The sequence below is a fragment of the Mobula birostris genome, chromosome 26 (genome assembly GCF_030028105.1).
Source record: "Mobula birostris isolate sMobBir1 chromosome 26, sMobBir1.hap1, whole genome shotgun sequence".
NCBI classification, from domain to species: Eukaryota; Metazoa; Chordata; class Chondrichthyes; order Myliobatiformes; family Myliobatidae; genus Mobula; species Mobula birostris.
The window spans coordinates 22,644,152-22,658,951 of NC_092395.1; the positions used below are offsets into that span (position 1 = coordinate 22,644,152).

Consider the following 14,800-nt stretch of genomic DNA (forward strand, 5'->3'; position numbering starts at 1 on the left):
CAATATCCATCTTCAACCCCGAACAACGGAGAGCCTCATGGATGAATCTTTGCATACAAGTAAGTATATCTTTTCTGGGCAAGGACACCAAAATTTTATACAACATTCCAGGTATACTCTCATTGAAAACATATACAAGGATATACCTTTATTCTTGTACCAAAAGATTCTAACACATCAGTTGCCTAACTTACTGCTGCATTTGCATGATAGCTTTAAACATTTGAATTAATATCACACTAAAATTAAATTTTCCATTCTGTTTCTATTTAAAATACTCAGTATTTCTAAATTTTAATACTGTACTTCATCTGCAACACACACAAAATGCTGGAGGAAATCAAGTGAGGCAGCATCTATGGGAATGAATAAACAGTCAACGTTTTGGGCTGAAATCCTTCATCAGAGCTGGAAAGAAAGGGGGACGATGTCAGAATCAAGGGCGAGGAGGGGAAGGAGGACAAGTTAGAAAGTGATAAGTCAAGCCAGGTGGCTGGGGGATGGGGGTGAAGTCGGAAGCTGGGAGGTGATAGGTGGAAAAGTTAAAGGGCTGAAGAAGTGGGGATAGGATAGGAGAGTGGACATTGGAGAAAGGGAAGGAGGAGTGGCACCAGGGTTAGGTGATAGGCAGGTGAGGAAGAGCCAAGAGACCTGAGTGGGCAATAGGATGAGGAAAGAGGGGGAATATTACCAAAAGTTGAAGAAAGCAATGAAGGCTACCAAGATGAAGTATGAGGTGTTCCTCCAACCTGTGGCAGAAGAGGAGGCCTTAGACTGGCATATCAGAACGGGAATTGGGATAGGGTTGAAATGGTTGGCCGCCGAAAAATCCCATTTTTTGCGGATGGAACAGAAGTGCTCGGCCAAGCGGTCCCCCAATCTACGTCGGTTCTCTCCAATGCAGAGACCACATTGGAAATACCCGATACTGTACTCCATCTGACAGGTTGTTGCCCAGACTGCTTTGTACTATATACCCTTAAAAGCTTTTTTTTTCAATCCGTATGCTCCTTACATTTCACGGCTAGCTCAACAGTAAGACTGCAAATGTTTTGGCCATTATTAGCAAAACCAATGACAGCTTTCGAATCACCGAAGTCCAAGTACAGATCTCTGCCGATCGATACCAATCAAAGCCTTACTACTCCGAAAAAGGACTGGTCATTTCCGTCATCTACTCCCTACTCAGTTCGCCAAAAAATCCTATCCCCTTTCTAACTTTATTCACTAAGCTCCTGTTTAGAATTTCGTCTAATGCCATAATACAATTCTGGCACTGGCAAACACAAGAAATTCTGTAAATGCTGGCAATCCTGTGCAGCACATACAAAATACTTGAGGGACAGAGCAAGAATAGAGTCGCGTTTCGGACTAAGAAACTTCCTTATCAACTTTACGACATACATTCCCAAACAATACACCCCCTAATTTCTACAGCAAGGCCCTTCGAATTATTAGGTATCTGGTGACAGACATCGACCTATGATTCCACTCACAGATTATTCCGCTCCGCCATTTTTACTTCCAAAACTGCCGCGTTCCCCCTCACGCCGGAAATCCCGCCTCCTGCTCGCCGCGCTGTTGCTTACTATTGACTGGTATTCATGCCAATTCAAGGCCGTCACTCAGAGGTTTCAATTTTTATTGGACAGGCGAGACGTCAATCTTTCTAAAGGCGAATCTTTGTACGCATGCGAGTCTGCTTGGGCAAATTTCTGTCCTCAAAAGCTATATTTGTTTCTCAGCCAAAACAGGGCTGTTATTGCGATAAACGCAAAACAAATAAAACAAGATTATTTAGGGTTGGGCGGGGTTCTGTGGGATTGGCACTTCATCGGACAAATGGAAGCACGAATGCCGAGGTCCTGTTATGCTAATGTTATCCAGACCAGCCTATCAAACCGCAGGAGGTGGGGTTGAGGTCAGATCCGCCCCCCCATACGAGTGGGTTGTCCGTGTCACGCCTGTAAGTCCTCTGACGCTGAGTTAGTGTGGCAACGTGTGTGTGAGGGGGTGGGTTAGGACCGGAGGGATACGTTTCTGTAAATGATAGTATTTGGAATATTATATAAATACTTAGGTACAGTAGTGATTAGAGTGATTAGTTAGAGAAGGGACCGAGAATGTTCGAGGAAGCAAGCGAAGTGTTTGACAACATGTTCAAGGGTTCATTCCCGTTGACTTTCATAGTCTTCATCCCTGCCGTGTTGATCCTGGTCTCACCGCTGCCCATAGAGGCGGCCCACGAGTTTACAGTGTACAGAATGCAGCAGTATGATCTACAGGGACAGGCTTACGGTGAGTACCTCACCCGCTTCCTTCCACTCCGTTTTAAAATTCAGAGCGAAAACACAAGCCCCGCGGCGCGCACAGAAAACGCTCAGCGCCTCACGCAGCCTCTGAAAGGTTACTTATTTCCCTTCCCAGAGGTGCATTGTGTAGGTGCGGAGAAGTGGGAGGGGTAGAGATGTCTTGGGATGCGTGAGGAAGAACTTGTCACGTAGGGAGTGGTGCAATCTCAAACTCATTGCCTACATGAGTGGTGGAATGGAATCAGTCGAGAGTCTGAAATTGGCATTGGATAGGCACGAGAGAGAGAATTACCGTATTCGCTGGACGGTGGAGAATGTGTATGTGTTGGGTTTTAGGTTGGAGGAGTCGGAGCGGCATAAGAGACCATAACTGAAGGCATAATAATTTTAAGTTTGTTGACTGATCTTGGTCATAGAGATCAAGGGACGTAAAGCAGTAAAGGGATCTGAGCCCATGGTAACAATTAATTGCAAGTCATTGCTAGACCAGGGCCAGTATTGGTCAGCAGCATGAGAAATTGGTGAATGGGATTTGGGGTGAGGGTATGTCTAGCAAAAGTTTGCATCAACTCGCTTTAAACGATGTTAATTGAAAGGCTAGTAATGGAATAGTTTAGGGCAAAACTGAAGCATAGATTAAATTTTAAGTGTTAGATGCAGTCATATATAGGTGGTGTGACAGGGAAAAATTACAATATTTCATTAACATGGTGAATGGACTTTACTGACAATTTGCTTCTTATGAAGTGGAGCTGTTATTTTATAAGGTTGGAAATGGGCAACCAGTTTGTCATAGCAATCAGCGATGTGAAAATAATCAGATGAAGCAATTTTATGAAATAATTGTTCTGAAATGAGTTATTCTATTGTTTAATGTTATAAGCATTCAAAATAAATTTCCATCTCAGATATGCATATTTCCTCTTTCAGTGAGTACTCTTTAGTCACATTAATGTTGAAGGTCATATTAAATATTGAGACATTTTTCTGATTGCAATTTCTCAAACTTGCTGTACCTGAATGTGCATGAATAATGGTTAAGAGCTGAAACTTAATTTTTGTTCACAAAGAACTGTGGAGTGAATTTGGCACTTGCATGGTCAGCAATCATTTATATTCCTTTCATATTCCATCTTTTCTCATGGGATTTGCAGGAAATTTGAATATAATACTGGCGAAATGTATTTGAATTTCAGGCTCTGACCATGAAAACTCCAAGCCAAGATGTAAACTGAATTTTGATTTCTTAATTGGACTGGTTGTATATTTAAAAACTGGCACTATTTGATAAAGAATAGGGGGTAGGTTACAGAATCTGAACCAGTATCACCACATCTATGGGAATACATGTCATTGTTTTTTCATAGGGCAGTTCTAGCACAGGATGGCTGCTGCATCTGATTGCATAACAATCACTGCAGTGCATCAGCAATTTATCTTGTACAGCCTTGCAATATTGTAATCAAATAAATAACACATAAATTAAGTGTTATTAATTTTTTTGGTTTCCCAAATAAATATTATGACAAGAGTCCTGATTTGTGTAATACTCAGGTGAAATATTACCTCATCATCTGTTACTAGTATTCTACTAGTTGTAACTGTGGATCTGATACAGGTCTACATCTGTTTCTAGTACAGTAACCAAATGAGATGACAGATTTGAGTTTTTCATTAAAAATGTCTTGGTGCAAGTTTCTTTCTGTTCCTTTGTGCTGAATGGGCACTGTGATAAGTGGATGGTCAATGTCCATTTCGACCAAGTTCAGAGAGCAGCCATGCTGAAAATAAATTTATTTATGGTGCCAACAGCTATAGTAATTGATGCTTTCAAATCCTATGACATGTAAGTAAATATGAAGAAGTTGGTTTTAAAAATCATGTTGTTGGTTTACAGTATAGTAAAACTTCACTTTTCCTACCTGGAACAAGTAGAAATGGCAGTGGTGATATTTTCTGTGTACATTGATCAATCAAACCAAATATAGTGATTTATTCTATTCTAAGGAAACTTTGGGTCATTTAAGTGTAAATTCAGCTATTCTGTCTGTACAATTATATCAGTGGTGGTTGGGGTTGGGAAGATGAGTATTTTGCTGCTTTGAGAAGACTATTAAATAGATAAGGAGATTCATGTGTTAAAGATTAGAGATTTAAAGAAACTCAAGTTGTCAGGATTTTGTTAATAGAAAGATTGGGGAACGCAAAGTATTTCATAACTTAATGCCTTGGCTAAATAGTAGAGTACTAGTATATCAGGTGGCCACAATAAACATCTAATGGGTAATCCACAATCTAAGAAATCAAGCCTAAGTGGCTAGGCCAGTCTAGATTATTAGACTGCTAGCCAAGTGTTGTGAAACTTTGTCAGTTTTAATACTTTTTTTTCCAGGTTTCCATGTAAGCTATGTTGAAGGGAGAGAATAAGTAACCACATCTCAAACACTTGACTGAGCATTGACACTCGTGGGAGTGGGTCGGTTTTTCTTCTAATACAAATACAGGTTTCCCCCGCCATCTGAAGGTAGAGCGTTCCTACGAAACGGTTCGTAAGCCAGAATGTCGTAAAGTGAAGAAACAATTACCGTTTATTTATATGGGAAAAATTTGTGAGTGTTCGCAGACCCAAAAAATAACCTACCAAATCATGCCAAATAACACATAAAACCAAAAATAATAGTAACATATAGTAAAAGCAGGAATGATATGATAAATACACAGCCTATATAAAGTAGAAGTACTTTACTACAATCATTGCCGTGCTGTTCTCCGTAGCAAAAATCTCACGCAAGCGCTCTCGACAGAAACACGGCGCAAGCACTCTCAGCAGAAACACTCTCTCCAGTAACCTTTAAGCTATGAAGCTGCTAAATCATACTAAATAACACATAAAAATACACAGCCTATATAAAGTAGAAATAATGTATGTACAGTGTAGTATCACTTACCGGAATCGGGAAGACATCGCTGAGCACACTGATGATGGTGCGTTAGGCTGAGTTGTTGGAGGTTGGGGTGGCACAGTGGTCCCCAACCTCCAGGTCGCTGACCGATACCGATCCATGAAGAATGCAGTGGTACAGTGGTGGCCGGGACACATCCAGCACATGTTTAAGAAAAAAGCCGAAATAAACAAGCTAATTAATTAGGTGCCGCCCAGCATGTAAATGTTGGCCCAGATCAGAGGCAACGGAATCGGCAATCACCTCTGATCTGGGCTGACATGTACGTGCCGGGTGGCACCTAATTAGTTAGCTTGTTTGTTTTGGCTTTCTTCTTCAAGATGTGCTGGGTGCATCCCGGCTACCGCTGCATTCTTCGCGACAATGTATCGATCCACAGCCCGGAGGTTGGGGTGGTGGGACACTGGGGTGTCATCTCATCGTCGTCTGTTTCCATCAGGGCAGCCAGGTCATCTTCTTCTATGTCTGCCTGCCTCGATGTTGAAGGTCGAGATTCGTTGTCTGCTGTGGCTGATGTGGAAGGCTTGAAAAACGATAGTATGCTTGACTGCTTAGCCGCATGCATTTTTCTATCATACAGTTCTTTGTAAGCACTCAAACTATCCTGCAAATATGCCCTAAAGCTACGTACCCTTTCAAAATTAAGGTTGTACTTTTCTGCAATCATTGTTGTCAATTGCAGCGAAAATCTCACGCAGTTGCTTCACGTTCAGTTCCTGGACGACTTCACTTTCAGTCCGTTAACTACTGCATTTGGTTTGGATTGTTATCCTTTCCTCTTCCGATTGCATCAGCTCTTCATCTGTAGTTCTTGGTCATGGGATGCCAAAACCTCTTCAACATCATCTTCGTCAACTTCCACAAGCCAAACTCACTTTGTCCTTACTTCACCAGCAACTTTTATGTGTGTTGCTTGAATTTCCAGCATCTGCAGAATTCCTGTTGTTTGTCCTTACTTCGTTCACCACAATCGAAATGCTTAATTAGGTCTAGTTTTATGCTAAATGTAACACCCTTATGAGCTCTTTTAGGCTTTTCTGATACCTTAGAACTCATCCTGCTAATGGCTGATCACAGGCACGTGTTTAAGCAACGCCGGCTAGAATGCAGTTCCAGGGGAGGAGCTTGGCTGCTCGGGTCGCACGCTGCCTTTTTTGTAACAGTGAAAACAGGTAACTAATGTAGGTCTTTCGTAACAGCGAGGTTTCGTAAAGCGAACGTTCGAAAAGCGGGGGATACCTGTATTGGACTGGGATGGGTGAAGAGTAACTTGCTGACTGTATAATACTGGCTAATGATTTTTAAAATAAAACTTGTGTTTAAACTTTGACAACTTAAATCTACCTATAGATAATTAAGAAAAGCTATTAAAACTTTTATTCAGAGAACAACTAAAAGGAAATTTAATTAAATTTGAAAAGCTAGAAATTGCAAGAAAGGCAGAAACAGTGCATCTGGAAAACTAGTAATAGTAAATTTGGATGACCACAAAAGGCTTTGCAGGAAGAGGCATTTAGAATTGGTGCCATTTTCACTGTCACTTCTATGCTGTTTGCCTCATGGTCTCCATCCACAGCCTGCTGATTTGTGGAAAGTTAGCTGAGCCTGGAATTAAAAATACCCAGAATCTGCTATGTCAGCCCAGCAACATATTACACCTAGCATTAATGATATTTAGAATTCCATTTTCAGGTTTTAGTGATCTTGCTAGTGCTGGTGAAAGGGAATGGATATTGCTGGCATCATCTTACTTCTGTTGGCAAGCCTGCAAGAGTTTCAGTACTCCTGACATGAGTGGGTTGGGCCCCAATAGAGAGAAAAGTGAAATTTTGCACAACCATTTTAATATCATCAGGTTGTAGCTGACTGATAAAACTGCATTTGTTGTCAATCAATAAATACCCAGAGTAGACTGACTTTCCTAAGAATAAGTTTTTTTGCTTGATAATTTTGAGAAGATTACACTAGACAACAAAGATTTTGCTTCCTGAATACCTTTAGGTGTGCGATCATGAAAGTCATCCCTATCATGCACCATTTTTTGAAATCACATATGTTTATTATTTCAATTCATAATTCAAGTCAATTAATACGTTGCCTACAATGTAAGCTGTAAAGTTTCCTATCTTGTCCAGGCATGCTTAGGTGGCGCGGCTGCTGCATGGCAGGACAGGTTTTAGTAATAATTATTGAGTTCAGGACTGTAAGGATGGAATTTGCTATCAGCAGGCACAAAAATTTCTATGAAGGGTTTTGATATTTGAGACAGATGCTTCCTAGAATAACTGATGCCAAGAGTAAGGAAAGCATTTTTGTCGGTCCACAAATCAAGCAGGTCATCAATGACAGGCAATTTGAAGAATTTCTAGTGGGACCGGAGAAAATGACATGGAAGGCGTTCAAGGAAGTTGTTGAAATTTTTTCTCGGCATCTACAGAGCACCAAACTACAAGCAGCTGGTTGAAAACATGCTTCAAGCATGTAAAACCATGAAATGCAACATGTCACTAAAGATTCATTTTCTGCATTCCCATTTAGACTTCTTCCCTGCAAATCTTGGTGCTGGGGGGTGGGGAGGGAAGCAAATCATGTAAATGATAGAAGCGGACAACAACAACAGCATTCCAAATCAAATTGAGTCCTTAGATCCAAATCCCTGGAGTAGGCCCAAAGCCTCAGTATTTAGTTCATGACATTAGTGGGGCAAATCTCCGCAGAGTTGGCAGCCACAGGCAGTCTCACAGCCTTAGCATTGCAGAGAGAGGAAGCGCCAGTGTATTTGGACCAAAGTTTAAATTGTCCGAACAGCAGATCACACTTCTCACTAGGACCTGGACCCGGCTGCAGCGAATCGCTCTAGATACAGATTTCACTGCCAAAGAAACCGTTCTTGGCCTCTCCAACTCAGCTCGGTGCCCAAAGTGATCTGACCTCGCCCCAACTCTCGACACCCTGCCCTTCCAGTCTATACAGGCTGGCGTTTAGATTGTCCAGGCAGGTTGTACCTCGCATTAGGACCCAGGCCTCACTGTGGCAAAACGCTCCAGGCCTAGAATACAACGCCAAGCAATTCACTTCGGAGCTGGATTTCACTGCCAAAGAAGCCCAGAACATCATTACTGGGGATGTTGTCCTGGAACGAGACATTAACGTTGATTCTCTTGGTCCTCCAGTGTTTTGGAGGATTTTGACGAAATGGTGTTACTGTCATTTTCCTAGCCCCATGAGATGCCCACTGTGGATAGGGATCAATGCTGCCTGGTAGACCATGACATTTGTGCCAGGTTTAAGGTTTGGATCCTCAAGGACCTTCTAACTCCACTGGCTAAAGGCTGTCCTGGCAAGTTTGCATACAGCATTAAAAGTCCTTGTCTCTGTCTGCCTTTGCAAGATTGTGATGGCTCTTGAGATTTATGGCTTGGCATTTCCAAGGGTGTCACTGTGAACCTTCATTGAAGGACAATATTATACAGCAGGGGCAGTTTGGTAGAAGAACTTCGTCTTGTAAATGTTGAATGTGAGACCCATTCTGTCATGCTTTAGGGAAAGCTTGAAAGTTGGTCTCGGTAAAATAAATCTAACTGTTTGCCATTCCACTTTACATATCTCTGTTCTATTAAATCCCACTTGAATGAACATCATTTTTCAAAATTACCCTGCTTTTGCAAAGTCTGACTTTGCTGGATTTGGCATCAAGCACCATGGGTTCTGTATTATAAATGGAATATTGCTGAAGTTCTTCTGTTCATTCTGTGATCTCTTTTGTAAATGAAGTGACATACTCCACTTCATTCTGCTCTGTAATTATAAGACCTATAGTTAAATTTCTGTCTGTTGGAAATGTCGTGCATCCTTTTAACAGATACCTTCAGTTATATAATTAGAACTGACAAAAAAAAAGATTGAATGAAAGGCATGAAATAAATATACAATTAGTTGAATTCAAGATGTCGTCACTGACTTGTGGGTAAATGCAACAGCACACTTTCTGCAATGCCCATGTATATCTTAGGCTATGTCCACACTATGCCGGATAATTTTGAAAACGCCGGTTTCAAGTAAAAACGACAGACGTCCACACTAAGCATTATTCAAAGTATCTCCGTCCACATTAGACGGATATTTGGGTGAATCTCCTCCCACTGGGCATGTGCAGGACACACAGAAAACAAGCGAAGAGGAAACGGTATACTTGGTGCGCGTTTGTCCAGTTACAGAGTAGAAAAACTTAAAAGGAACTGCTCTTGGTTCTCGCGCAGGAGGACTTAAAATTTAAAAAAAACAAATACTGGAGCGTATGGAGGCAACTGACAGGGAGTTCACGGACAGTATGACCCAGCTGACGACGAATATTGAAAAACTGACTAACTCTGTTGCATTAATAAAGCACCTTGTTAAATGTATAAAACGTCTGCATCGGTGTTATCTTGTATTTCCATACAATGTTACATTAGGCTGTTATACATCTATTGTCAGAGAAGTACTTGCATAAACAGGTGAACCACCTTCATACAAGCAAGGAAGAAAACAGGGCAAAGTGAGTATACTTATTTATTCAGTAAGCTATGGGTCAAAGTATTTGGTGAGTACATTTCTAACCCTTCAGTCTCATTGCAGTCTGTTCTGAAATTGTTAGGTGGTTGCGTTCAAGAAAACAACGAAATGCCGCGCTGCGGCTATCTGTTCCGGCACGTCATGACAGCATTTTTAAATAGTCAAAGAAGCTCACTTTACAATTTAACTCTCACGCCGTTTACACCGACTGTGCGCTATAACAGCCGCACAGCAGTGCTTGCGCAGTACCAAGCAGAAGCAGAAAAAGCAATGTTGTTGTGGTGTTGTCATGACAGCGTTTTTAAATCTCTCCGGTTACTCCATACATACTACAACGGATATTAGACGTTTTCAGATTTATTCACTCTGGAGATCGTTTCTGAAAATATCTGTTTTCGGGGGATGAAAACACCGTTTTAGTGTGGACAGAGGGTCAAAACAAAGAGAAAAGGCTTCGCTTTCAGAATTATCCGGCGTAGTGTGGACGTACCCTTAGAAGTAATTTAGTTATCTTCAGTACTGGTTGAGGGATGAATGTTGGCTGGGATATTGAGAGAATGCTATTGCTTTCTTTAAATGCAGCCATTTGGATCTTTCAAATAATTCATTCATTTTCTAGGATCCAAACATTAATATAAGGGAAGCATTGCTCATCCTTAATCCCCTTGAAAAGAGAGTGGTGAGCAACCTTTTTGAATCATTGTTGTTTTCTAATGAATGAAAGTACTCCTGCAATGCTATTGGGTAGGGAATTCCAGGATTTAGACCAGTGGCAGTGAAGGAATAATATATTTACAAATTGGGGTGAGTGCATTTTGGATGAAAACTTGCAGGCAGTTCCCTTCCAATATGGGCCCACCCCGATTTGGAAATATATTATTATACTTCTGTACTGCATCATACAGGTCACAGTAATCCAGTCAAGATTTTGCAATGTATTATAGATGCACACCTGGTAGCTAAGGTGGGCAAAGAGAATCAAGGCTTAGCAATGGTGATTTGCCAGTAAAGTGTATAAGCAGTGGCTCATGGTTTCATGTCACATTCCTTAGGTGATATCACTAGTATTACATTATTGACTCCGATTCAAGTTCTCTGGAGTAAGGATATCTGACATATAGGCTGCAATGCTACTGTTACCTTACACTAATACCTGAATGGTCATAATTGTGAAGTATGTTGCAGTAGTGGGTTGGTTGGATTGCAAGTGAATCTTGAACTTGCAATTTGTATTTAATTGAACCTCTGTTGGGGACACAAAGTGTTCAACGGATATTAAAATGCATTTATTTAGTGCCCTTCATTCAATATCCTTTTTTGTCCTAATACATGGCTGAAGGTGTCGGTTAAAGAGATGTTAGATATTTCTATCAGACAGTGATATAACTATAGGCCCTATAATTAGAAAGTGGAATGAAATGCAGTGTGTCATTTAGGCTACGTCCACACTACGCCGGATAATTTTGAAAACGCTGGTTTCGAGAAAAAACAACAGGCGTCCACACTAAGCGTTTTTCAAAATATCTCCGTCCACATTAGGCGGATATTTGGGCGAATCTCCTCCTACTGGGCTTGCGCAGGACACACAGAAAACAAGCGAAGAGAAAATGATATACTTGGTGCGCGTTTGTCCAGTTACAGACTAGAAAAACTTAAAAGGAATTGCTCTTGGATCTCGCGCAGGAGGACTTAAAACTAAAAAAAAATAAATACTGGAGCGTATGGAAGCAACCGACAGGGAGTTCACGGACAGTATGACCCGGCTGATGACGAACATTGGAAAAACTGACTAACTGTGTTGCATTAAGTCAAAAAAGCTCACTTTACAATTTAACTCTCATGCCGTTCACACGAACTGCGCGTTATAACAGCCGTCCAGCAGTGCTTGCGCAGTACCAAGCAGAAGCAGAAAAGCGTTGTTATTGAGGTGTTGTCATGACAGCGTTTTTAAATCTCGCTGGTTACCCCGTACACACTACAACAGATATTCGGTGTTTTCAGATTTATTCACTCTGGAGACTGTTGCTGAAAATCTCTGTTTTCGGGGGCTGAAAACGCCGGCTCAGTGTGGACGGAAGGTCAAAACGAAGAGAAAAGGCTTCGTTTTCAAAATTATCCGGCATAGTGTGGACGTAGACAGCACAGAATGTAGTACCGCAAATGACATTCATTGTTTGAATGTACGTAGGTTTTCTGTCTGCTGAAAAATCTGAATGTCGGCAATTCAGATTTAGGAATGCAGGTCCATATGATCTTCAGACCTTTGTTGGAGTCGGAGGTAACTGGAGGAAATGGCATTTCATTGTTCCATTTATGTTTATGTAAAGTTACAATCAGCTTTGTTTGCAGTGAAGTTGCAGTCAGATCAATCGTCATCTTACTGAATGGTGCAGCAGGCTGCTACTCCTAATGGCAGCCATATCTATCATTTTTATTATTGGTAAGAGACTCCAACAATATTATGACAATATCATTAGTAATAGCCACAGAAATAACTTACTTTTCATTATATTGCTTCCAAGTATCATCTATGCAACAAAACCATTACTAAATTAAGTCAAAGGGAAATGGGCATAAGGTCTTGAACAATCTGATCGAAACTTAAAATGTATTGCAACAGACCACTCACTGTCATTGACATAGGCAGCAGTTTGAAATGTACTACTCAGTGTCAATGTGCATTAAATATTATTACTTTCCTCACTTGAGTATCAAAGCAAATATTTAAACAGATGCCATACCATACTGCAAGTTGCTATTGTTCTATTTTCCTGAATGCAACTACTTAATAGACTATCATTCTTAACTCCTCTTTGCAAGTGAGCAAGTGTTTCAACAGTCTTGATATCATGAAACACATTAATCCTGGAAATGTAATCCCAAGTGATTGAGTGAAAAGATCCCTTTGTGAGCTGCTTAATTTGTATTTCTGCTAATCCATCATAGTTATTGTTATAGATCACTCAATCAGTGTGAAGGGAATAAAAAATGAATGACTGAACACCTGAAACAAATACAATAAAATGGCTGGGACTTTTTAATTTTAAGCTGTATTTTATATGAGAGTGCCATAATGGGCTGTAAAGAGTGTCAAAGATGTTGATTAAGTCATCTTGAAGATAATGCCAACCATTAGTTCAAAGTTGTGGAAATTAGTGGGTAGGAGATGCCAGCGACAGGTACAGTTTCATTCTCTGGAGATCCTGAAGATTAATAAATTGCCATAGAAGGCAATGTAAGAGGCTTTGCTCTAATATCCGGATCTAATGAAGAATCTTTGACATGAAATATTTGTTTCTCTTCCCACAAATGTGGCCTGACCTGCTGAGTGGTTCCAACATTTTCTGTTTTATTTCAGATTTACAGCATCTAGAGTGTATTTTTAATTTCAATGCCAGAGGCTTGCTAGGTGTATGACGAAAAAGATAAAAGTGCAAAACAAAGAGTGGAGCTTGAGAGAAAGAGGAAGTTACAAAAAAGTAATAACTAACTTAAAATGCAGTAAATGTTGCAACCCAACTCCAGTCTGTGCTAGTTACTTTTTTTCCTGTCTTTGGGTTATCTATAACTTGCATATACTTCACACTATTTATTTATTAACTCACTGAGTGTGAGCGTTATTGATAATACCAGTGTTTATTGCCCGTTGCCCATGAGATGATTCAAGGTCCGCCATAGTGATGGACCTGTACTTTTATACAGGCTGGACTGGGTAAAGAATGGCTGATCTCCTCCTTTTTCACAATGAAGTTTCACAGTCATTGTGGGGGAGCTTTTTAAAATTCCGAACTTGATTTTGTTGTTTGAAATTAACATCAACAGCTGCCCTGGTTAGTGCCTCTGGATTGATGCTTCAGAATTCCAACTGCCAGTATCATAATGTAACCACTCTGCTACAATTCCATAATCATTGGTTATTAACACTTCACAACCATTACTGATGGTAAATTTGATGCCCTGAATAGTGCATAACTGCAGTCGCAGAAGTTAGCAGGTCTAATCTACTGCCTAAAAGGCCCTTGGTTTACTTACTGTTGTTTGCAGCAGCAAATGACTTACCATAAGTGCACACAACTGCCGTAGGGCAAAGAGCAATGTGCATCAAGATCTCTTGCTGGGAGATCATTTTGTGTACAGAATATTTTTCGCCTCCAGTATAAAGGAATTGGGTGACTGACACCACATTCAATTTATTCTAATTACTTTCACGTTGCTAGGTGGACAACTGCGGACATGATGTTTGTTGATGGCTACTTAAAAAGCTGTTCATTTTCAGGTACAAGGAATGCTGTGCTGAATACAGAAGCACGAACAATTGAAGCTGACGTGCTGAGCCGCAGGTGCGTGCTCATGAGATTAGCAGAATTTTCATTTGACAAATTTCAGGAAGCCATACGACAAAGTGCTGGGGCAGTGGTGATAATTCTGCCCCAGAACATGTCAATGATGCCTCAGGATATTATTCAGGTAATGCAGCTTTCTTTAATTTTATCATTTGTTCTATAGAAAACTACCACATAGAAGTACGAAAGGATTAAGAGATACCTTGGAGTAATTACAAGTCTTACAGTTTTTGTTGATTTGTTTGGTTAGCATTACAGCAGTAAATTTATTTGTGTTTTATATACACATAAGTAGATGGTGGGTAGCACAGTGAATTTGTGTTGTTAATGGGATATGTCTTCTTCTTGGCCTTGTAGCTCCCAGTGAACCAAAGGCCATTGGTGACCTGCTATCTCCATTGTCTAGAGTTGATGGTATGGTTAGAGTTCATCAATGTTTCTGGAATCCATTATATCTACTGTACAGGAGATTGGCCTATACAGCTTCACCAGAGCCCTGTTGGCCAGCCTTACCCATTTCCACCTCTCACAACCGGGACATAAAGTTGAACTTTTGAGAGGCAATGGGACATGTATCGTGAGGCAGTGTCCATCTACTGTCAGCTTCCAATCAATATAAAATAGGTCC

The 14,800-nt window shown here is 40.6% G+C and overlaps 2 protein-coding genes across 4 annotated transcripts in view; one reads left to right on the forward strand and one right to left on the reverse strand.

Annotated features, from left to right (window-relative positions):
* haus8 (HAUS augmin like complex subunit 8) overlaps window positions 1-1,565 on the reverse strand; it is a 75,119-nt gene extending 73,554 nt beyond the window's left edge. The window contains exon 1 of the mRNA XM_072244308.1: window positions 1,497-1,565. Within this exon, the coding sequence (XP_072100409.1) occupies window positions 1,497-1,516 (20 nt within the window). The 5' untranslated portion in view covers window positions 1,517-1,565. The remainder of the gene's footprint in view (window positions 1-1,496) is intronic.
* A 399-nt stretch (window positions 1,566-1,964) lies between these two features.
* The window catches only part of ncln (nicalin), a 51,032-nt gene continuing 38,196 nt past the window's right edge, over window positions 1,965-14,800 (forward strand). The window contains exons 1-2 of one of the 3 annotated variants that reach the window (XM_072244040.1): window positions 1,965-2,298; window positions 14,106-14,296. In XM_072244040.1, coding sequence (XP_072100141.1) covers window positions 2,124-2,298; window positions 14,106-14,296 — 366 coding nt within the window. In that variant the 5' untranslated portion in view covers window positions 1,965-2,123. Of the gene's footprint in view, window positions 2,299-2,579; window positions 2,631-14,105; window positions 14,297-14,800 lie in introns of those variants that run through there. The other 2 variants (XM_072244041.1, XM_072244042.1) reach the window with 2 other exon arrangements.